Source organism: Phaenicophaeus curvirostris, chromosome 14, assembly GCF_032191515.1.
Source record: "Phaenicophaeus curvirostris isolate KB17595 chromosome 14, BPBGC_Pcur_1.0, whole genome shotgun sequence".
NCBI classification, from domain to species: Eukaryota; Metazoa; Chordata; class Aves; order Cuculiformes; family Cuculidae; genus Phaenicophaeus; species Phaenicophaeus curvirostris.
In genome coordinates, this window is record NC_091405.1 from 6657513 (window position 1) to 6680953 (window position 23441).

The 23441-nt window shown below is 45.5% G+C and overlaps 2 protein-coding genes and 1 long non-coding RNA gene across 4 annotated transcripts in view; 2 read left to right on the forward strand and 1 right to left on the reverse strand.

The window, feature by feature from the left end:
- The window catches only part of PHAF1 (phagophore assembly factor 1), a 33950-nt gene extending 31708 nt beyond the window's left edge, over positions 1 to 2242 (forward strand). Inside the window, exons 16-17 of one of the 2 annotated variants that reach the window (XR_011338472.1) lie at positions 216 to 680; positions 2002 to 2242. Coding sequence is in view for 1 of the 2 variants with exons in the window: in XM_069868705.1 (XP_069724806.1) it covers positions 216 to 305 (90 nt within the window). In the remaining variant the exon portion in view is untranslated. Of the gene's footprint in view, positions 1 to 215 lie in introns of both variants that reach the window. The other variant, XM_069868705.1, reaches the window with a different exon arrangement.
- Positions 2243 to 4816: 2574 nt separating this feature from the next.
- LOC138726736 (uncharacterized) lies at positions 4817 to 8821 on the forward strand. The gene is made up of 4 exons (XR_011338474.1): positions 4817 to 5936; positions 7590 to 7706; positions 8066 to 8164; positions 8749 to 8821. It is a non-coding gene; the product is annotated as an uncharacterized lncRNA (long non-coding RNA).
- On the reverse strand, positions 7715 to 21789 carry B3GNT9 (UDP-GlcNAc:betaGal beta-1,3-N-acetylglucosaminyltransferase 9). The gene is made up of 3 exons (XM_069868704.1): positions 21604 to 21789; positions 11697 to 11739; positions 7715 to 11200 (listed from the first exon to the last, which is right to left on the reverse strand). The coding sequence occupies exon 3, from the start codon at positions 11188 to 11190 to the stop codon at positions 9892 to 9894; it is 1299 nt and encodes a 432-aa protein (XP_069724805.1). The 5' UTR covers positions 11191 to 11200; positions 11697 to 11739; positions 21604 to 21789; the 3' UTR covers positions 7715 to 9891.
- Between the last annotated feature and the right edge of the window lie 1652 nt (positions 21790 to 23441).

Sequence of the window (23441 nt, forward strand, 5' to 3'; positions counted from 1 at the left end):
TCTGCTAGAGTAGCAATGGAGCATGGTGGTGTTTAAATGTGTCGTGGAAATCTAGAGCCTGTATTTAGGAATGAGCCAAGAGCTTGGTGCTTTCTTTTGTTGTTGGTATTTCTTTTTTCAGGCAGATCAGTTCTGTGTTTGCCACTTTCACTCTTCTGAGTTCCTATTTGCTATACAGTTCTTTTATTTCCCTTTTTCCTGCCATCCTTTTGCAGGTGATGCAGAATAATCACATAGCTTCCGTTACTCTGTACGGCCCCACGCGGCCCAGCAGCCAGTTGAGAACGTCGGACCTTCCCCAGTGAGCATCCCCTGCAAAGTCGGCTAATCTCAATGCTACAAAATTAGTACAGCGTGCCTTGATTTGCTGCCACTTATAATATGGAAAGCACGTTATGATTTATTTTTTATTTTCAATAAGCCTTTCCACCCAGGAGCGGTGTGGAGGGGCAATTCTCTCAACCCTTCATCATGGGGCATGGAACTGTTGATGGAGGAAAGCAGCTTAGGTGCCTGTGCCGTCGTTTATTCCTCTCCGTTGCCCTCATCCTATGCAGCACAGACCTGAAGAGACTGTCCCCCCTTCTCGGCTGGCAGAAGGGGGAAATGGAAGAGGGGCACGTAATGACTGCAAGAGTTAGAAGCACAAACTTTCTGAGCCTTGGAGCATCTGGAAGCAGGTATTGATTTTAGTCTGTTTGTGTTACTGTATTGATGTGGTGGTCACATTTTAAGAAAACGCGTGTGTATATATATAGATATAAACACATCGGTATTTCTGTGGCTTAGGACATTGTACCAAGTGTGACAAGGATGTATATATGTCCATGATTTCAAGCACCACATCTTTGTGTAACTTTAAACCAAGCAAGTAGCATGTGCATAATACTTGGTTGTAACATTTGCACTACATACACTTTAATTACTTGATAAATGTTTATCTTCACTGAGGAGCATCTGTGTACTGGGTGTGAGTGGGGTGTGGTGGTTATTTAATGTACGCTGCGCATAAAGCTTATTTATACAGTGGATCAAATTCATCCACCTTCCTGCACTAATATGTACTTGATATGCCTAAACAATTTTTTTTCTGCCGTGGCTGGTTTACTAATTTTTTTTTTCATACACAGTTTCAAAAAAAAAAATTCTGGAAGATGTTTCTAGGATTGAATTATGTTTTAGTGAAAAGGTTTGATACAATTTTTCATACTACAGAAAAATGTAAGGAGAAATAGTGTTGCCTCATTTGCCTCTGTTCCGAATTCCTTTATACCTACTCTGTGTCCTTAGAGGAAGAAAAGCTGTATATAATGGTATCTCAGACAGAAACTCCCGAGCTCTGCCATCACCAAGAAAACCTTTTCTGTAACTTTTGATGTACGATTTTAATTTATGCCAAAGGTTTAGCCAAAGACATCCTTATTGTAGTTTCACCATTTCTGTACATATATGCTACCTGCACACCCCACCCCCGCAGACAGGATATAGGCTTCTTTTATAGTTGGGAGATGCTGCTCGTGACATTTTATCCCAGGAGGATACTTTAGGTTTCTAGTTCTCTTACCAGTCTTATTTGGGGGAAATAGGTGGTCTGTCTTTGAAATATTGAACCCTTTTTAAAAACGGACAAGAGAAATGTATAATTTTATCCCATTTTTAATATTTTGGTGTAGCAACTTGTGATACATAGATGACAATTTTGTGAGTTTTACTATGTGTGTACAGATTTTGTAAATATGACATTTTTGTAATTTTAACTCCATGTACAGTGTAATCCTGTATAGTTTATCAATGAATGAGAGATAGGAAATCGAATGTTAACTGCAGTTTTGGATCCTGGACCAGTAGCAGGGATAAGCGTGGTGTGTGTGTGAGATGTTCTTTGCCATTTAGTCTTCCTGTATACTGTGATACTCTAAACTGTTTTGCTAAAGCAAACAAAAAAGCCCTATGGAGAATCTAATGGATAAGGAAAAAGTTACTGTTTACCTTTATCCCTAGGTGTCACTCCTGTTGAATCCCTGTTCAATCTGTGCTGTCTCCTGTGATCATTGCTTGCTAAGAAAATTCTATGCCTCAACCTTCCTTTTGTTTCCTCTCTAATTTTAATTTCATTTTACTTAGCCCTTCTGTAAATTAAATGGAACAATAATGAGCATGTACACTGAAAGAAAAATAAAATGAGACTCTCAGTTACTGTTTGTGTTAAATACAGTTGCTGGGTGTTTTTGTAATAAAATCATGGATGCGTTTGCTTTCTTTTTGTTATGAATTAGACCTTTTGTTTTACTGTCTTTCAGATGTTATGTTTGATGTCTCTGACTAGTGTTCCCCCTTTACAGCTGATGTAGTATGTTCTCTGAAGAAGCAGAATGAAAAGTAGCATAACTTGCAGTCTGTTACCCAGTAGGTATGAAAGCATTTTTTTTAGTTGTTGTCCTGAAGTGGAGAAGGAAGCCCTTTAGAGCGTGGTAAATAACCCTGTGGCTGCTATATTGTGTTCAGAACTGCAGTTGTTACACTCGTGTCAGCCTTTGGGTATCATTAAAATCGATCAAGCTCAAAAGAGGTTGAATATCACACAACAGATTGGAAGAAATGCCTACAGTAAAGGGAGCATGCGTGAATTCTCATGCTGTTTTCTTTGCTCTAAGGTACTTCAACAGAAAAGCATTGTAAGTACGCTTATCCTGAAGTAGCTTAGAGGTTAATGCAGGGCATAAGAAATGGGACTCCTGTTTCCATTCGCATTTCTTCTGCACGATCTGCATAATGTAGAGTAGAACACTTAAGTTTTCTCCCTCCTCTAGCATCCTTCAGTTGTGGAATGTGAAATGACCCTGCATAATGCTTGGCTCAGTGTGCTCTTGGAGAATTTTCTGACCTCTGAATCGAGGTGGTGTGCATGGTTATGCTTGTTACTAAAATCTGACAGCAATTGTGCTACTAATTATTTTCTACTAAAGACTCCAGATTAGCTGCAAGAGGAGGTAAATACTTGATGGGACAATTTGAGTAATGGCTGTGCAGATGCTACCACTATCCTGCCCTCAAACATATTCAGTTGAAATTCCTCAGAAGCGTGAGGTCAGGGCTGTTGCTGATGAGCTTGGAGGCTTGGGGCAGGATGTCAGCGGCAAACCAGAGGCTTTTAACACCTCCAATGACTCCCACCTTCGCTTGTTATACTCTGGTAAGTCAAATTGAGAAAAACAAGGTAGGATAACAATGTGCTCTCAACAGCCCAGATACTCTCTGGGTCATTCCCTTCATCTTGAAAAGTTCTTCTGTAGCAGACAATTAAGGGCCACTTTGCATCTTGGAGTCTGCTGATGGGCTGAGCACAAATCGTTTGGCTTTTAGGGGAGGCAGAGCTGAAGAAGGGCAGGGGGAGATCATGTGGAGCAGCTCCTTTGTGTTTCCTCACCCTCCTTTTAAGGCTGCAGCTGTCTGTAGCTTGCCTCCTCGAGATGTTTGTGTTAAATTGCTGCTGGTTGGACTAAGCCAAGCCAAGCTGTTCCTGTACTGATGCGTTAGGGGAGCTGGTTTGGAACTCTAAGGACTTGCTGGTGTGGAAAGACTGGGCTGGGGTTGGGGGACTGATGGCAGTTTTGAATCGCCAGAACCAAGAAAGGAAGGAATAGGGAACAGAGGAGCTTGGAAGGAGAAGGTGAGGATGGCAGCGTGGTGGGAAGGAGAGGCGAGATGAGGCTGTTGACTTGACCCAGCTCGTACTCTGCTGGGGCAGCTGGTCGGGACACATCCCCTTCCCTTCCCAAAGGAACAGGGAGACTTGGGATGTCAGATACCTCTCAGCAGGTGCCCTGGTTAGAATTATGTCTGGTTTCATGCAGATTCTGCATGTTGGCAATGTGGGCATTGGTCCATCATTTTAGTTTCATTGATACAATTATACTTAGCATTGCATCAGTTTTATCTTTAATAAAACACATGGTGCATACAATACCATTTTCAAGTGTGGCTTTTCTTTAATACAAGAGTTGTGTGTGTGTTTAACTTGAAAAGTGTGGTATTTTCCACAGTACTTCATTTATTTATGGTTAATAAACCTGATTGTTGTGCCCTGTCAGAGGTGAAGCTGACATTTCTTCCCGTATTCCTTAGGCCTGCAAGCATTCCCTGGGCTCCTCTCAGTATTCCAGGCAGTGCTATATGCATCAGTGCTGCTGTGTAACATGAGAACCCTCTCTTCCCAAAAACGCAGTTCCTATCAAGAAAACTCAGCTCTCCGTTGCCAGGAACCACCACGCTTCTAATTCTAAACAGATCTTTTTGCTGAAACGGTAATGAGGTGGCATGTGAGAACTGATTCATGCAGTCATGATCGTTCATATTCCAGAACTCCCATCAAACCTGCTTGAAACAAAATCTTCCCTGTGGCTCAGCATTACAGCAAGATCGTGATTCACGTTATCAGGGCTGGCTGGAGGTTAGGCACCAGCTGGTGTTTTCCAAAGGGAAACCGAGGGTGTTGATGCCCACTTCACACCGACTCCCTACACCTTGTTGGAGCTTGTTAGTCACTTAGCAACCCTGCTAAGCTGAACTTTGCTTAGGTTTTGTGTTTGGTGGCTCCAAATGTAAATAAGAGTGTGTGGATGTGTGTGTAAAGCTATGTGGCTGTTACTTTGAAAGAAATGCAATGTCCAAGCTGTAGCTATTTGCTTCCTTCAAGCTATTTGGACAAGGACTCTGTCTGATATGGCAGAATTTCTCCTGGGCTGGTTGTGTGTTACACTTCACTGAGTTCAGAATGACTTCTAGTGTCATGATGCAAGTAATGTTATTCTGTGCTAGGTCTGCACATACATAACATGGGGGTTTTTTTCTGTTGTTTTACCTCCTTTTCTCTTGATTACACTAACAAAAAGGCACTCTCCTCTACGGCTGACCATGCTAGACACGAACTGATGCAGTGTATGTAGCCAAATCTATACACCACTCTGTGTCTGGGGGCAGTTAAAATACAAATTGGTTTTAGTTGCTTCAGGTCATGTCAGATGTGGCCCAGGATGTTTCAGAGATAAGGTAAGGTTGAAGCAAAATAAGGGGAAATTTAAAATGGACCTTACTGAAGGTGTAACTCTTGAGTATTAAACTAGAATCAGGAGTTAATGAAGTAGCAGGCTTTGTTCAAGGCCAGGGTATAACTGGGTCATTGAGTGAAAACTGCACCTATGAAGGCATTTGGTTTTGCAGGGGGTTGATGTGTTACTTGGAGGATCCAGGCTGAACTTAAATATCGTGTTCTCTACCTGTGTGAATTTTGGTTGTAATTATGAAAGACACTGTTTAAATGTTTTATCTGCCAAACCTTACATCCAAGGCTTTTGTTTTGTTTGTGGGGATGTGTGTTTTTCCAGCAGGCAATATCATTCCTTTCCACAATCTGGGAAGACTACTTGAAACAGCAGGAGAGGTAACCTGGAGTCTGCAGAGCAGGTAGTTCACTGTGGTGTAAGATACTGTTCTAACGGTAATGGTTCTGGACTAGTAATGCTTTCACATAGCCTTTTCTTACCCTAATTAATTCCCCTTAAGATATTACTAGTTTGGTCATTTTAAAGTATTACATATTATAATTTTGGAAGCTGGTTTTAGTGCCTTAATGTTTCATGCCTATGCTATGTATTCCACTTAGTGGATAGTTTCATTCCAGCATTAATATCTTTCAGGGAGACATTTATTTTAAATACCAATGCCAAAAAAGCCTTGTATGATTATATGGTGTGCAGCATAATCAACTGTAATCAAAACAGCCTGAATCACTGTGTTCCCTTTTCACTTCTGCTGGTCTCTCTTAGAAAAACTGAAGCCCTGAAATCCTGAGTTCGCCCTGTTGGTTGCTTTGTAGCTCTGTTGCATCTATAAATTTGGAGACTACGAAGACTGAGTCACCCTTTTCTTTAGCTGCTGTGAGTGTTTGTCTTGCTTTTCCCAGCCTGGCTCTGTCAGCCCCTGGGGAAAAGGCAGTCATTGCAGACCTGTGTTATTTTATTGGGTTTTTTTCCCTGGTCTCAGCACTGGGCTTGTCAACGGACAGGCTGGGAAAAGGAGAGAGAAAAGATCCACGATTTGAGTTTGGATGAATAGGGGAGAGTGTTGGGCTGGTCAGGACTGGTGGGGGAGCTGTTTGCTGCTCTTGGAGGGACTGGGATGCACTCGTCCTTTGGAGTTTAATTTCCTCTCTCATTTCACAGTGTGGTTTTCTTACCGCCTGTGAGCCTAAAAATTTACGACAAGTTAGATTTAGAAGTTCTGCTGGTTTTGACAAACATCAGTAGAGTTAGGGACATCGTTAGAGGGATGTAGCGGAGTTACTTTCAGGGCTGACAAGACCTGCAACTCAACTCTAGCTGTGAGGTACAACTTGAGGGCTCAGCAGTTCAGACTGGGCTTTGGGGTGGAGTCTTTTCCACCTGATCTGATGCTCTTTCATCACTCTCCAAGGAATGTTCTCAGTGAGGATCCTCTGAGCTGTTTGATTATTTTTGTCCTGTTTGATTTTGCAGTTGGGGTTTGCTTCCAAGAACCTGGTGTAGAAAGATGATATTTAAACTGCAGACAGGAGGCACGATGTTTAACACTCATTGCTTCAGAGCCACCGTTGGCTTTCTTTTTTAAGATGTCCAAGTCAGCAGTGGCCTGACTGCTGGATCTTGGCATTTGCTACCAGTTTATGTGTTTAGAGACACATTCAGAGGTGCTGAATGTGAGGTTCAAGCCAGCTCTGCTTGTTATAGTTACAAATCTGGCTACTTAAGTACAGTAAGAACAACTTCTGACTGTGTGTGGATCCCTGGTTCTCAATAAAACCTACTGTACTGCATTAACTTCAGATGTTTATGTCTGTCTCGAGGAAGTCTGCTTGCTTTCCTTGCTGCTGGTGGAACCAACTTTGGATGTTTTTCTGTTTTATTTTCTCATCATGGGTTAGTAATGAAAAAAAATGCCAAGCAGGGCTTAGTAGCAAAACCCTGACTGATGCATTGAATTAATAAAAGCTGCTTGGAAATTCGTTCTGAAGTGGATGGGTTTATGTTTCTGAGGTGCATCAGAAAAGGTGGTAGAAGGTCCTTGCTGACAGTTCTCATACTCATCTAGGATTTTAAGACTTTTAAGACTTTTAAGACCCTTGTCTTCTAGGAAACAGTCTCCAGCTTGGGTGAAGTCAAAGGCTTTTTGCCTGCTGTAGCAGTAAGATGAGTTTAATAAACTGCAAGGGGTGCAGTGTTGCCCTCCAGCATTTCCCCAGTGCTCACATATGGGGGCTGTGAGCTTCCAGCTCAACTCCGAAAGCAAATGGAAACTTTTAAAACCAGCTCATCCAGGCTGTGCAGCAGAGGGTGAAGAAAAACAGATGTATCATTCATTAATAGATACTAGATTTAGTATTCTTGGGGTAAAAGGAGTGACTTATTCCGTAGGCTAAGACAACAGAGTGAACAATTTTAGTCTAGTTCTGTTTCTGCCAGCTAACAGGGTATATACTGGCAAAGGCAGATGATGAACTTCAACAACTTTGATCTGGGAAAAAAAATCCCTTATTAATGCTGTGCTGTGGGTAGATTTCAGATCTGAAGCCATTCTAGAGAGGGGGGACAATCTCTGTGTCCCCAAGCTTAAAAGGAAGATCTTAACAAGGACTGCTGAACCCGACCAGCTGCCTCGTAGGAAATCATAAGGTAAGTCGTGCTTATTTTTCTGTCGTTGCCTTTAAATCCAGCATAAGGAAAGATTTACCAAGTTATCCAAAATAATGAACAATGTATTTTTGTGTTGCTGACTTTGTGAGCAATAACCTGTGGTGTTAGACTTACAATGTGTGTGCAGATGTGACAGACTCACTCTGACAACTGAAAGCACACTGCATGCTGTCTTTTAATTATGGTATAAATCATTTCCCAAGCTGTAAGTAATCACAGGTAATACATTCCTGTACAAGCCCAAGTGTGACTGGCTTTCCCCCACCAACAAGGCTCTAGTTTATTTCCACACCCTGCAGAGCTCCTTGTAAAGCTTACGTAAGCATTTTCTGTTTCAGGGTTACATCCTGAAAATATCCCAAATCAATATATGATCTTTTGATTTCCGTGTTTCCAAGGAAATATGTTATTGTAAGGCTTAAACACTTATGATGAAGGTAAGATGTAAAACTGTTAATAGGCTACTGATAGGTATTACCAGCTTGTTTTTCTTCATATTGTGCATAGTTAATACAAATATTGAACCGGGAGTACTGCTGGGTGGGAGGAAGGTTATAACCAGGTATGAAATGCAGCTGCACTTCAGGATCCGTTCAAGGGAAAGTAACTTTCTGGACATTTATGACTGATTTTAGTTTCCTTTGAAGCTGTGTGTATGTGCCCTCCTGAAGAGGGGTGGCACCAGATGTTCCTGGTGAATAGGAGTCTTATTGAGGAGGAGGAAAGTTGCGAAAGAATTAACACAGTATGAGAGGTGAAATCAGGCTGTTTTCTTCATGACTTTCATAGCTTTTAAATCCTGACTTAGGAATTTAAATCCTCTTTAGAGTCAAGAAAAACATGTTCTTTTAAGGTTATCTGCTGCTGGGAAAAACAAAATGCTTCAAAATATTGACAATTCTTTGAAGAACTAAGCAATCCAGTGCTCTTGTCTGATGCTTAAAATACTTATGAAGTTAAAGACTGACTGGATCTTGGAAAGCCCAACAGAAAGATCAGTGTGGTTTTTGGTTTCTTGCAGTAAACTTAGAAAGGCTTTTGATCAGAAGCCCTTTGGTCTGAAGACTTTTTCCTGTCACATGGCACCTGCAGCAATATGAAAAGCCTTGGCTGCTCTTTGCTCTTTGACTGTGTGCCAGGCAAAAGCACCAAGATCTATAGAAACCAGCCCAGTCCATTGACAAGTTGTCCTTTGATTTGATGAATCTCCCAACTGTGACGCAAGGAGCATCTCTCTGTGGTTTTACCCTCATAAGCGAAGGACGGAGGATCTCTCCAGATACAAAGCTTCTGAAAATCTGAATTCGATGATGAGAGAGACCAGATACAATTGGATGACTTTGAGTTTTCACTGAGTGCCTGTCACCGTAGCGTAGAAAGCCTGAGCATATGGAAACACCAAAGCTGGTCCCCTGACTCCTGAGTGCATCAATGGAGCAGATGTTTGAACTGAGGAGTTGCTATGAACAAAGAAAAGTCAAGACTTGCAGGGATCAACTCACACTTTCTGTTCTTTCTCTAAAGGCACTTTGGAAGTTTGTTCCCAGTTATCTACTTACCTGCCTTTTGCTCAACCAGCTAAAACCTCCAGTTTGTTTTCTTGTAGTTCATCCTGTCTGCAATGAATAGGACCCTGTTTCAATAGCTGTTGCTCTTTTCTTCTTATGAGGCCTACAGAAAGCCAACCAGAAAGTGTAGATTTGATTTGAGTGCACGCTAACGTGTCTTGATTGCCTTTAGTTATGGTGTAGTTGAGTCATTTCTCAATGAGTCCAAGCCACAGATCCCTGTGTTTCTTGGCATCTTCTCTTACCCTCTATCTTATTTCATTTCTCCCATTTCTAGCAATGCTGAAAGATTTCCAAGGACTGCATTTTTACACTGTGTTTTTATACATCGGCCCACTAAGCATTACTATAATTCTAATAAATAATAATAAATTAAAGATAATGTTACGTTTATGTGGACTCATTAATGGAGAAGGACCTACGTGGTATATGTGTGCAAAGGTAAAATTTTGGCAAATTCCCACAATAGTTTGTCATCTTCTCTTACCGATGTACTGAAATAGTGCACTTATAAAGTCTGTTCACTTGGTTGCAAACAGTTCTAGATTCCCTTTCTCGTCTGTTTTTCTACATGTTTCTGCGTTGATCTGCCTGCATTATCTGAGGGGTGTTGCCTGTGTTGTTTGAACTTTCTTTTTCCACTGGAAAGGTTTCTTCACTTGCTTTTTCTGAGTACAGGAAAGACGTGGGCTGTGGAGCAGGTTCCACATTAGCCAGATCTCAGCAACTTTCAGACTGTGAACCACCATGAGATCTTTGTAAAAACAGGGGTCAAACGTCTGTAGGTGTGGGGCAGCAGAAGGCTTGACAATGCCAAAGGTCTTGAATCCTTCATGCAAAACGGGTTTGAGGTTGATTCTCTGTAAGCACATGCCCAAAAAGACATCATCGATGGGGAAGAGTTCCACCTCTCTGCAAGCCCTGGAGAGCTTCCTCATGGTGCGGCTGGACAGCAAAAACCCTCCTCCTCCTGCATAGGCTGGATAGATGCTCAGTCCATACATGGTCTCTGGGATATAGTATTTGCTTTTTCGAACACGGATAGGGCGGGCATTGTAGATGATGTCCCCAACAAAGAGGTCCTCAGAGGGGTCATGTCTCTCAAGGAAGTCAACGATGTTCTCAACATTGACAAAAACATCAGCATCACCTTTAAAAATAAATTTCACATTGTGGCAGAATTCAGCAGCCCAGTTCAGGAAGTGGATCTCCTTCAGGGTGAGATTGAAGAAAGTGTCCATGAAGTCCCAGAGTAAAATGTCCCGGTATGTCTGACTCTCCTGATGGATCAGGGTCTCCCACGTTGCCAGCACTGTCCTATTCTTTGGTGTTCCTAGGAGGAACACTCGCTGGATCTGCTCCCCATTCACCAAACCCTCCCTGCCCCAAGTTTTCCGGACAATCTCACGTCTGTCAAAGTCTTCAACTACCGATTTGATAGCAATGAGCAGAAAGGGACCTCCAGGTGTTTTCCTGCATTTCTTGGGCTGGTTAACGAGGAGTTTGAAGTTCCTGTTATCCTTGTTTAGGAGATAGCGCTTGAAGTTAAAGGTAGAATCAGTCAGTGGGGATGGAGTTGTAGTTTGAACCCTGTTGTTAGCCACTTCTGTTCGTTTAACGATAGGAGTTACTTGGGGTCTGGGTACTGTTGCCTCTACTGGCATCTGTCTCCAGGCTGCTGTGTGCTCAGGGGATTTTTTTAATGTCACTGAAGGCTTCTTCTGTGTTGGCTCCTTGTTTCCAAGTGGGACTAAATGTTCCAGCTGGGAGTAGAGTAAAGAGCAAAGTGCTACCAGCAGGACAAGGGTACAGATCGCATCTCCTTTGAGACGAACTCTCATTGTTTCCACAGTGTTCCTGGGGCTGTTAAAAGCTGAGTTTGAGCTGCCTAGCATGAATGTCCATCTGTAAAGAAACACACAGTGTGTCAGCAGTGAGGATTCGGCACCTTTGAAGCATTGAGGCAAGAAGAACTGAAACCGCATTTAAAAAACTAACAGTAGAAGTGCATGTTACTCATGCAAACATGGAGATACATGAAGGAGCTTGCCAAAAAGCACACGGGTTGCAAACATTAACACTGATCCTGGTGCTCTGGCTGTGTGACTTGGTTAGTTAAGCCACCAGGCCATCCCCCATCATCCTGAAAGCCACTCCCTGAGCACAATGTGGAATCAACCCTTTCTCCCACAGCCCCCTCTGCTGAACATGTTTGGCTATTTCTAAGATTTCACTGCCTTGGGAAGAATTGGTTTTGCCTCTGATGTATCACCCGAAGTAAGAGGTAGGCAAATAAATCCCTATACACAGAAGCAAGGCTCAGCGTGGTGTTAGGGATGTTTTATTCACGTGTGAGAAATGAAGTTGCCTTTTGAAATACAAAATGTGCTTTCTCACTTACACTTTGCCCTGAGATCTTCTGTCTCATTTGACCAGTTCTTCACCTGCCAACAAAACAAAAAAAAAGATGAAAATGAAAGAGTAGTGAGAAGGCAGAAAGCAGCATGTAACCACAGTTCTGGGGAAGGGGTGGTTGAGTGTTTGGAGCTGCAGCAAAGGCAAGTCCTCTCACCACCAGCATTGTAGGTGCAGCCATGCTGTCCCCCACAGTGGCTGATAGCACATTGGAACAGAGGAGACCTTGATGGCAGGAGGTTTAGCACGGCCAAATGCCGGGTCCTGCACTTGGGGCACAACAACCCTGAGCAGCTCCAGACTAGGAGAAGTCTGGCTGGAAACTGCCTGGAGGAGAAGGACCTGGGGGTGTTGGTTGACAGCGACTGAACATGAGCCAGCAGGGGCCCAGGTGGCCAAGAAGGCCAATGGCATCTTGGCTTGGATCAGAAACGGCGTGACCAGCAGGTCCAGGGAGGTTCTTCTCCCTCTGGACTCGGCACTGGTGAGACCGCTCCTCGAATCCTGTGTTCAGTTCTGGGCCCCTCACCACAAGAAGGACGCTGAGGCTCTGGAGCGAGTCCAGAGAAGAGCAACAAAGCTGGGGAAGGGGCTGGAGAACAAGAGGAGCGGCTGAGAGAGCTGGGTGTGTTTAGGCTGGAGAAGAGGAGGCTGAGGGGAGACCTCATTGCTCTCTCCAACTACCTGAAAGGAGGTTGTGGAGAGGAGGGAGCTGGGCTCTTCTCCCAAGTGACCGGGGACAGGACGAGAGGGAATGGCCTCAAGCTCCACCAGGGGAGGTTCAGGCTTGACATCAGGAAAAAGTATTTCACAGAAAGGGTCATTGGGCACTGGAACAGCTGCCCAGGGAGGGGGTTGAGTCACCTTCCCTGGAGGAGTTTAAGGGACGGGTGGATGAGGTGCTGAGGGACATGGTTTAGTGTTTGATAGGAATGGTTGGACTCAATGATCCAGTGGGTCTTTTCCAATCTGGTGATTCTACAATTTTATGATTCCATGATGGTGGCTCCTGGAGAAAGCAGGTGACAATCGTAATCCCTGCAGTTGTTAGCAGGAGGCACATTCCTAAAAGCTTATACCCCAAAATTCTCCCACAAGTACACATAACTGTTCTTACATAATCCACTGATAATGTTTTGCGTTCATATGCGATTTACAGCTCTCTCTTGCCTGTGCTATATTAGTAGAAGCTGCCTTTGAAGGTATTGTAGTTGTCTGTCGTGAATTAACTGAGATCATCTTACCCAAAAACATCTTGATCACAAGCTGCCAGGTGGAAGGTCGGTCTGTCTTCACTTAAGTAACACTCCCTACTGAGGACTGAAAAGTGTGGAGGAGCCAGGGCTTGCGGCTTCTTACACAATTTATTCCTACAGTTTGCAATTTTCAGCATTGTCAGCCTATGAGCACACAGATCCTCAGCCTCCAGTCGAGCCCCGTAGCCACATTACTGGCTCAGGCATCTAATGGGCACCTGCGGGCTTGGTAAGAATGTTGTTATTCAATGTGATTATGACTTAAAACAGGACTGTCTTTAGTTCAGTGATAGCAGTTTTCAGCAAATCCTTTTTCACTGTCACGGGTTGTATCACCAACTAGCTGTTCATTAACTATCAATTTTCCATCAGCTATAAAATTATATTTTCAAAGCTCAAAATTAGATCGAGTCTGTAGTTCTCATAGAATCTCAGAATCAGAGAATGGTTTGGGTTGGAAGGGACCTTAAAACCCATCCAGTTCCAGCCCCTGCCAGGGGCAGGGACACCTCCCACTGGATCAGGGGCTCCAAGCCCCATCCAACCTGGCCCTGAACACCTCCAGGGATGGGGCAGCCACCACTGCTCTGGGACACCTGGCCAGGCCCTCCCCACCCTCACAGCATAACATTTCTTCCTAAGATCACACATCACTTGGACCATATTTTAAAATATTTTGCATTTTCATTACTGGTTAAGCACATCTCCAAGTTGCTGTTGAAATGGAGAGTTTTTTGTCATTGTGTGGTGTCAGCTATCTTTTTCCAAGTGCAGCTCCAAAACATTTGCTGACCTTGTCTGTTTTGTCTCCAGTATTACTGAAAACTTTATTTTAGCAAACGGCTTATCTCTGCCTTGCTAAAGCTTTCTGCATTCCCAGTGGATTTGAAATCACTTCCTCCTTGTCCTGATGACCATGAGTTTTTCTTCAGGCTGCGCTTCTCACCATTTCCTGGTCTCTTTTAGAGATCGCTGGGGTTTTCTCTGTTTTTTTTTTTTTGCTTTTTTTTACTGTACCTTTAACTTCTCTCCTAGGCTAGGCAGAGCTTTTAACCAGCGTAAATTTGACATTGATAGCAGGATTGTAGAATTTTCTCTGATCTCTCATAAATTGTTGTCAAAGTGCTTATACTAATTACAAGCTGTTTTCTGTTTCTTCTTTTTCTGCTGCATGACTTGGCTCATGACTCTCTCACCAGGCTAAAAATAGTTTCTTCTAACACATATAGGATGTTCGTTTGCATTTTAGATCTGTCGTAGCAAATTACCCTTGGCAAGTCCCGATTACGGTGCTTTGCAACAACCTGCTATGTTTCAGTTTGGTGTTAAATCATCCTTTATCTGTCAAGATGCAGTTCCCAGAAGGCTTTCTCTCATGTTGCCTTCAATACTTCTCCAGAAGCTCTGAGGGTATGAAGGGCTTGTTTCATTCACACAGAACATGCCACTGGACATCTCCTGCCCATCACCAGCAAGAATTTTTGCTGGGTGCTATTGAGATACCTAAAATAGGGAGCCTATCTCAAAAAGCTCATAAGAACTAAAATTAGGGCGTTTTACTCTTTCTGTTGTGATGGTTTAAGCTTTATTGATGCGCTATGCAGCTCTGTGTGTGTGATCTCTGAAGCGAGTGGGAGATGTGCAGCCCCTGGTGGGATGGATCCTGATAGCGTTGGGGTGTTTGTGCATCTCCATTCAAGCTCTTTGTAAAGGCTCATCTCTTTCCCCATTGTTAAAGCGCATTTTTTGTTCCTCTGCTATGCAAAAGTTTGATCTTATTTCGGTTGCCAAGCTCCAGATGGTAATTAAGGAGCTGGATGAAAATCCTGGCTCTTTCCTGTGTTTAATTTTATAGGCGAGGGTTTGGAATAAAATGTATGTGACACAAAACTCATAATTTCCATGGTTTACAGATTGATTCTGCCAGCATCTCAGAATCTGGCAGTAAGTACCCCTGGAAAAGCCAAGAAAAACCTCGAATTGTTACAATCCTGGGCTGATAGCCTAGACTTTCTTCTGTGTTTTCATTTATTGAAAGAAAAGAATCTGAAATAGCAACTTACATGCTGAAATAAAAGAGTTTGTTGCTGTATATAGACATCTCATTCAAAACAAGTTTCCAGCCCTTGAAGTGATTCCTTGACTGAATTATATGGCTTTTCCAGTCTTTGGTATTTCTTTCTTTTGAAGGAAATGTCCTCAATTTATTACACAGGTATGAGCTCTGCCCATGGAAGTCAGTGTGGGAAAAGCCGTCCTGCTCTCGGATTCAGAGGGATGGATGATTCTGGCAGACACTCTGCTATGTCCTACAGCCAAAAAGATTATTCACCCGCCTCAACGTCAGGAGGAGGGAGGCACAGAATTGCAGGGCTATCAAAGCCAGCAGAATGATGCCAAACAAGAGAGATGTGAGCACAGCAGAGGGTTTCTCAGCACAGCATCTCGCTGTGTGTCTGCATCCAAGGCCTCTGCTTCCTATGCCACCTGGGGGGTGTGAAACGGAGACGGGGTTATAAAACGGCTGCATCGCTCCATGCCTTGGGGATGCAGATTTACCTACCAGGGCTGCCTCCCATGCCCTCCACACTTGGAAAAATAGGCAATTGTCCATCTCTGTGTTGGCTACCCAGGGATGGCTACAGTAGGGATTTTGAGTCCAGCTCGAGCAGGTCATAGACTCATTAGGTTGGAAAAGACCTTTGAGATCATCAATTCCAAACGTACCTGTCCACTACTAAATCATATCCTAAGTACTTCATCTACCCATCTTTTAAATACCTCCAGGGATGGGGACTGAACAGGACATTGCAGTTTGCTCCAGTGGTGGGACTAGGGAGGACAAGGGGTGTTTCTGTGATTCTCTTGGCTGGGCTGCAAGCACCAGCAATGTTAGAGGGCTGAGCTGGGCTGTAGGAAGAGGCTGAGAGGTCTCATAGCCATGAGGAAGCAACGTGGGGAGCCCACACATAGGGAATGTGTTGGAAGGACCAAGGGGTCCACAGTCTGCATGGCCCAAGAGGCAATGAAATGCTGGAAAGCTGGAAGAGGTTGGGCCCTGGTGAGCATCCAGGCAGTGAGTCTGACCTGCGCTGTTGCACACTCGGGCAGAGGGCCCAGTCCTTTGCCTGGTTTTCATTTATTTGAGAGGAGGATTCTGAAATACAGCCAAGGAGTGCTGCAATAAGAGCGGCTAAATGATGATATTTTTTTTCTTCTAAGATGCTAATCCTTCATTCCTAGTTGAATAACGTGAAGCCTTGACCTCATCCTGGAAGCTTCCTTCTTTTGCAGCAGCTGTCGCATCTCCATCACTTGGCACGTCTGCTCACATGGGCCCAAGCAGGGAAAAGCCTCTGGATCCTGTCCCTGAATTCAGGACTTGGTGACTCTCTCATGTTGCTTTGTGCCTTGGTAAGTGGTTATTCAACCCGCCCAGCCTCAGGAAAAGCAGCTGTGATAGTGAGGCAAGCTGAAAATTGGTATGCTGAGCAAGAGTGTCTGAAACACAGCAGCCAGCCCTGCTGGACACTCATCCCAGCCCTGCCCACAGGACCATCCGTCCCCAGCAAGCATGCATGTGGATTGTCCCTGGATCAGCCTGCTGCCCCACTGCATGCAACGTGTTTCCAGCTCCCTCCTGGCTCCCCTCCTCACTCCTGAAGCCAGAGCTGCCACTGGTAGGTTTGGACTGGGAAACGGAGGGGGCTGCATACCTTGTCTGGGCCACAGTAGCTGCTGATGGAGGTGTCTTATCTGTTTCTCTGTAAAATTAGCTGATGAAAGTGTTGGAGATCCAGCAGTGGTGGGTTCAATGAGTTCTTTGCAGTCTTCAGGGGAACTTGGAAAATTTGGAGTGGTGATGTTTCTTGAGGTTTTAGATACTTGTTTGCATTTTACGTTGGTTGAACACATTTCACAAGAACAAAGTCGATCTGTAATGCCCCATACTGGCAGCTGAGACCCGGGCTCTGGCCTGCAGCAGGGAGGTCTGTGCACATATCCCTTTCCCATCCCATTTCCAGCAGGTTTTCTGCCCTGATTCACTCAACAAGCAAATCAAGCTTTGATGCTTCTCCTCGCCTTGTGCTGCTGTTCCTCTGCGACCTCCTCCTGGCACAGTTCAAGAACCCACCAGCAACCCTGACAGCATACTCTGTGCCCATCCTGCGACTGGGACTCTCCAAAATAGATGTGGGCGGATCAGCCTCATCCCACCACACCAGGATGCTGACACCAAGTAGTCTGCACCTCCTGAAGCTCTAGTACTACATCTTCACAGAATCACAGAACAACCAGGTTGGAAGAGACCCACTGGATCATCGAGTCCAACCGTTCCCATCAAACACTAAACCATATCCCTCAGCACCTCATCCACCCGTGCCTTAAACACCTCCAGGGAAGGTGACTCAACCCCCTCCCTGGGCAGCCTGTTCCAGTGCCCAATGACCCTTTCTGTAAAGAATTTTTTCCTAATGTCTAGCCTAAACCTCCCCTGGCGGAGCTTGAGGCCATTCCCTCTTGTCCTGTCCCCTGTCACTTGGGAGAAGAGGCCAGCACCCTCCTCTCTACAACGTCCTTTCAGGTAATTGTAGAGAGCAATGAGGTCTCCCCTCAGCCTCCTCTTCTCCAGGCTAAACACCCCCAGCTCTCTCAGCCGCTCCTCATAAGGCCTGTTCTCCAGCCCTTTCACCAGCCTTGTTGCTCTTCTCTGGACTCTCTCCAGAGCCTCAACCTCAAATCTTCCTACCAACTCTTGTTTGGTCCCATCCTCTGAGCCTCCTGAGGGTCGGGGGAGTGTTTGATTTCTGTGTCTATGTGACTTTAGTTTACATGCATTGCTGAACACACACACACAAGCAGCACTTTATTTTGCATGAGGATCACTTATTTTAAACTCTCAAGCCACACTGGGCTGGCCATCCTTCTCCTTCCCTGAGTGCTGAGACAAAGGTTTCAAACACTCAGCTCAGTTAGCTCAATATGAGTCTTGTGCAGGCAAAACTTCATCACCTTCTGCATTGCATGAGTGTCTGGGCTGATGGAGATACCCACAGGAAAATGTGTCAGCTTCCAGCGCTGGGTTAGTTCTGCCCCACATACAAAAACAAGCATGAAACAGCTTGAGTTTAACCATTTGAGCTGGTTTTGGAGCATTTGAAGGGGGAAAACAGCTCTGCATGTTTGATGAGGTGAAGAAGCCCTTTTTAATTTCTGTCTTTGAATCATAGAATCATAGAATCACTAGGTTGGAAAAGACCCACCAGATCATCGAGTCCAACCATTCCTATCAAATACTAAACCATGCGTGTCATGCTAGAAGTTTTTTATTCCTGCATGGTTTATCTTTTAGGTTTGCTTGGGTTTTTGTTCAGTTTTCCCCAGGTAAAGTCAACCTTATCAAAGTTGATGCTTCAAATAGCTTTGGTGTCAGAAAATTCCCCCTTCTGCAGTACAGGTTGTTTGTGAAGGGGTCTCACTTGTAACTATAGGATCACAAAGCCATGCTGAACAATTTGATCTTCTTGACTAGAAGACTGGGAAAACTGAAATCCAAGAGATGCCCTTTGGCATGTTAGATAGCGCAAAGCCCCAGAAAAATGAAGTAACCAAAACAGTCGCTAAGCTGCCTTACCAGAAAAAAAAAAAAAAAGACCATCTCGTTCAGCTGCTTAGAAGTTTTGAAGCCTATAAACAAACTGAGAAGAGCTGTAGGATTTAATTAGCTCAGTGTCTGAAGAGAGCTTTCCCAGGGGTTGTGATTGTGAGCCAGAGCCAAGTGACTGCAGTGCAGAGGGCAGAGGCTCGCGGTGCTCATCCGCACCCTGTGGCACTGCTCAGAGGTTGCTGGCCAGCCCCACGTGCCTCTCACTGGCAGTGTCACTGCTGCTATTTGTATTGCAGCACCTGGAAGCAAAAGCTCTGTTCATTGAAAAACTGCACAAGCAGGTAATAAAAACGCAGACCCTACTCCAAATACCGTTTCCAACTTTCCTGTCAGAGCCACTTTTCAGGCCAGTGTAAACGAATGGGTGAGATCCATGCTGTCAGAGGACAGGGTGCCTAATTTATCGCTCAGCTTGCCCAAGTCCTTCAATACGCGGTTTCCTCAGCTTCCTAGCTGGTTGGTCCCATTTTACTGCAGCCCCTCCTGTTGGCACTGCCAGCCTCACCTTTGCAAGCCAGTCACGCACTAGATAACTGCTTGAGAACAGCTACTGTGGTTGTCTCTGTTTAGCTTTCACCCCAGACTGTGAACTTTTATGAATTATACAAAGTGAAATGGAGAGAAGCTGCAGAGCTGCTGTGCAAGGTCTGGTGATGGATGCTAGTCTGCTCTCACTTACAGGGGTCCCAGAAAGCACCTTGCACCATCGCCAGTGGGGACCTGTGCGGTACCATCCTGGCAGGGAATCGTGTAGCACCATAGAATCACCAGGCTGGAAAAGGCCCACAGGATCATCGAGTCCAACCATTCCCATCAATCACTAAACCATGTCCCTCAGCACCTCGTCCACCCGTCCCTTAAACACCTCCAGGGAAGGTGACTCAACCCCCTCCCTGGGCAGCTGTTCTAGTGCCCAATGACCCTTTCCATGAAATATTTTTTCCTGATGTCAAGCCTGAACCTTCCCTGGCAGAGCTTGAGGCCATTCCCTCTCGTCCTGTCCCCTGTCACTTGGGAGAAGAGCCCAGCTCCCTCCTCTCCACAACGTCCTTCCAGGTAGTTGGAGAGAGCAATGAGGTCTCCCCTCAGCCTCCTCTTCTCCAGGCTAAACACCCCCAGCTCTCTCAGCCGCTCCTCTTGTTCTCCAGCCCCTTCACCAGCTTTGTTGCTCTTCTCTGGACTCGCTCCAGAGCCTCAACATCCTTCTTGTGGTGAGGGGCCCAGAACTGAACACAGGATTCGAGGAGCGGTCTCACCCGTGTCGAGTACAGAGGGAGAATAACCTCCCTGGACCTGCTGGTCACGCCGTTTCTGATCCAAGCCAAGATGCCCTTGGCCTTCTTGGCCACCTGGGCCACTGCTGGCTCATGTTCAGTCGCTGTCAACCAACACCCCCAGGTCTTTCTCCTCCAGGCAGTTTCCAGCCAGACTTCTCCTAGTCTGTAGCTGCTCAGGGTTGTTGTGCCCCAAGTGCAGGACCCGGCCCTTGGCCTTGTTAAGCCTCCCGCCGTTGGTCTAGGCCCAGCGGCCCAGCCTGTTCAGATCCCTTTGGAGCCTCCCTGCACTGTGGCAGAAGGCACCATTCTGGCAGGGAATCGTGTGGCACAGGGGCAGAAGACAGCAGAATCGCACGTGGGAACCCCAAGGGCCCTGGGCTGCCTGCACAACTGTCCCCACGACCTCTGACAAACCCCGTCTGCCTGCACCACTCCTGCTGATAAGTCACTGATGTACACGTGGCGCAGTTTGGAGACTGCAGCTCTGCTGCATTTAAGCAGTGCAGGATGTTTCCCTGGCCCTTGCGGGGCTGGACGCACTGGTGAGACGATGTCCATGCAGGATGACGCTGCTGCCAGACACGTCCCAGCAAAGAGCCAAACCTCCAGCTCCTACTCACAGCACCGTGAGAGCATTCGGCTGCCTTTGAGATAGGAAAAGGTAAAGCACAATTCTCTTAGACAGGCTTAGCAGCCTTCAGAGGTGCTCTAATAAAACCAGATGTGGATTTGCATGTAGGTGGTCTGATTTTCAGAATTACGGAGAGCTCAGCAGCTCAACTGGGAACCCGAGTGCTTCGAGGTGACGGGCCCCTCCTGGAGAAGCCAAAGGCAAGGAGCCTGCCTCTTTCTTGCAAACACTCATTCCCCCCTGGCCCCAAGTGGAGAATAAAACCTTGCAGACTCGTGGAGGGATGAGAAACAGCCCCACTGAAACAACTGCCCTCCTTTCCCCAGGCTGCAATGCCTGCTCATCTCCCAGACCCTCTGCTGATCTGATAAACAATTTGCCTGGTGTGCCCCCAACTCCAGCAATTTCATCACATCAGCATGGACATTGTTACACCCAGAGGTGAAAGGGAAAGGGAGTACATGCTGACTTCCCCCACTAACATCAAGACGATACTTAAGAAGATATATCAGAATCTGCCTAAAAGCTGTTAAAATATGTGATCAGTAACTGCCCATTTCACTGGAACTAATTTTTTTTCCTTCTCTCTATGCAACATTAAGGAGCCTGAAAAATTCCCATGTTTTGCAGCAAGCACACAGCAGCGTAACACAGGAGAAAGATTCATGTTCTTTTTTTTTCTGAGGAGCAGCTTGTAAATGTAATGTACCACCACTGAAACATGTTTTGGTTGGGAAGAAACCCCATCTTGCAGCACTGGAGCCATTCTCTAAAGAAGCCCCAAACTTTCTTCTGTAGAAACAACTTAAACACTCAAAGAAAGTTCTTCAGAATGTAAAGCAGATGTAGCAGGGCTGAAGACTGCATGTTCAGAGCCTGCAGCCGGCCCTGCTGTGTGTTAACAATCCCTGCTGGGGTTGCTGCTTGTAACAACACAAGAGCCACAAGAGAAGCCGCAGGCTGGGGAAAAAGAGAGGGGTAAGGCCAGTCTCCAGTTCCCACTGCTCACTGCAGAAGTCTCCTCACCCCACCCTGATCAAACATACATAATAGATACTTACACCCCATTTGATAGCGCCGATCCCGCGTCCTCTTGGTAATGTCTCGGCTCGGGCTGCCAAGTCGGCACATCTGGATGTAGTTAGCGTTAGACATTCCTCAGCCTTTCGGTGAAACCGAGGAAATCCTTGTCGAGCGAAGCCGTGCTCCTTCCCCTCTGCTCTGAGCCATTTACATGACGAGAGGCAGCACAGTCTCCCCGTGCTCGTGTCCCTGCAGGTAGGGGCGTGCGATGGCCAACGGGGGCTGAGACGAGGCGCTGGGAACCCTCCTTGCACACACTTGCTTGCTAGAGCGTGCTGGAAGAAGAAAAGGCACTGGGGGAAGGACCTGGGGCTGCTTCCAAGAGTCTGACACGTGATGGGCCGGCTGGGGAACGCAGATGGCTCCAGCGCCCTGGCGCTTCCATCTGCACTGGGATGGAGGTGTCGAGGGGCTGAGCGCAGAGCTAGGTTGAGGACTTTATCAATTCTGCATTTTGCCCATTGAAAATACCAGCCACACAAAGGGCTGGGTGTTTCTTTTACTTTTTCAACAGGAAATATACAAAATTTTCTGTCCTTTTATTTTTCTTCCACAATTTGTCTTTTTTTTCCATCCCCTTGTGATTATTTATTGCACCCCTGCAATGCCTCAGAATTAGGAATTGAAGTTGGATTCCGCTTGGAAGGGAAATCCACCTGGGGGTTGTTTTCTTTTTTCTAGTAGGAAATGATGGGAGGAGGCAGGAGCTGAGCTGTGCGGAAGCTGAAGAAAGATGTGAGGGGTCCCTCCCCAAACACTGAACAAAAAAATTCCACCTTTTTTTTCCCCCTCATTTAATTTGAATTATTTTAAAACAAAACATTTTTGTTTGAAGCCAGATCTAACTTGCTACTGTTAATGAGCTGTCGGATGACTGCAGCCGTAGCATTTCCTATCCCCGTGGCTCCATCACAATGGAAACAAGGACCCTTATTCCTCCAAGAGAGGTTGAGGGTATGGAGAGTGCCCAGACCACGTCCCCTTTAGTATGCAAAGTTTTTTATTTACAGTGAACTTGCCATAAAAGCAGGTTTTGACCTACTCTGTGGTTTTCACAGTCACCCAACTATTTTTTAAACATAATGTAAAAATGCTTTTTTATAAACATCTGTGCTTTTTTGATGTATTTTTAATTTCAGCTTGAATGTTTCGCTTTATTGACGGTAACGTCACCGTGAAAAGCTGCCGTGTGGATGGGTTCCTGCTGAGCAGCCCTCAGGCCCTGCATTCAGGTGCTCCAGGCTGAGAAAGCCCTTTCCTTGTCATCTGCAGCTCTTTGAAACACAGCAGTTCCTTGCTGAAAGCACAGCTGAACAGAAACCTTGGCTGTAAATGTTACTCAGCTTCACACTTCCCCTGTGCCAGCCCAAGGTACCTTTTATCCTTCTTCGCTGCCGCAGCAGCCCCAGGCTGGTTTTCATCCCTCCTCTGTAAGGAGACAGATCATAGAATCATAGAATCACTAGGTTGGAAAAGACCCACTGGATCATCGAGTCCAACCTTTCCTATCAAACACTGATGATGGTGGTGAAGACAAAGAGCAGATAAGTGTTGATCTTTGTTCAGAGAGACTTAGAGGACTTACAGGACTGGGTCAATGAGCTCCTTGGCCCTGATATATGGGTCAGCCCCACCAGGTTGGTGGCTGTAAGTGCACCGTGGACCAAACACCCTTCCACTCATTGCAGGCAGAGCTCCCTGGCTCTGTATTCCTACAGGCATCAAGCCATGTGGTTGGGAAGACAGCTTTGTGGTAAATAAAGAAGGTTTGATCTTGTGATTTGAGAGTACCGTCTGAGATTTAAGTGATTCAGGG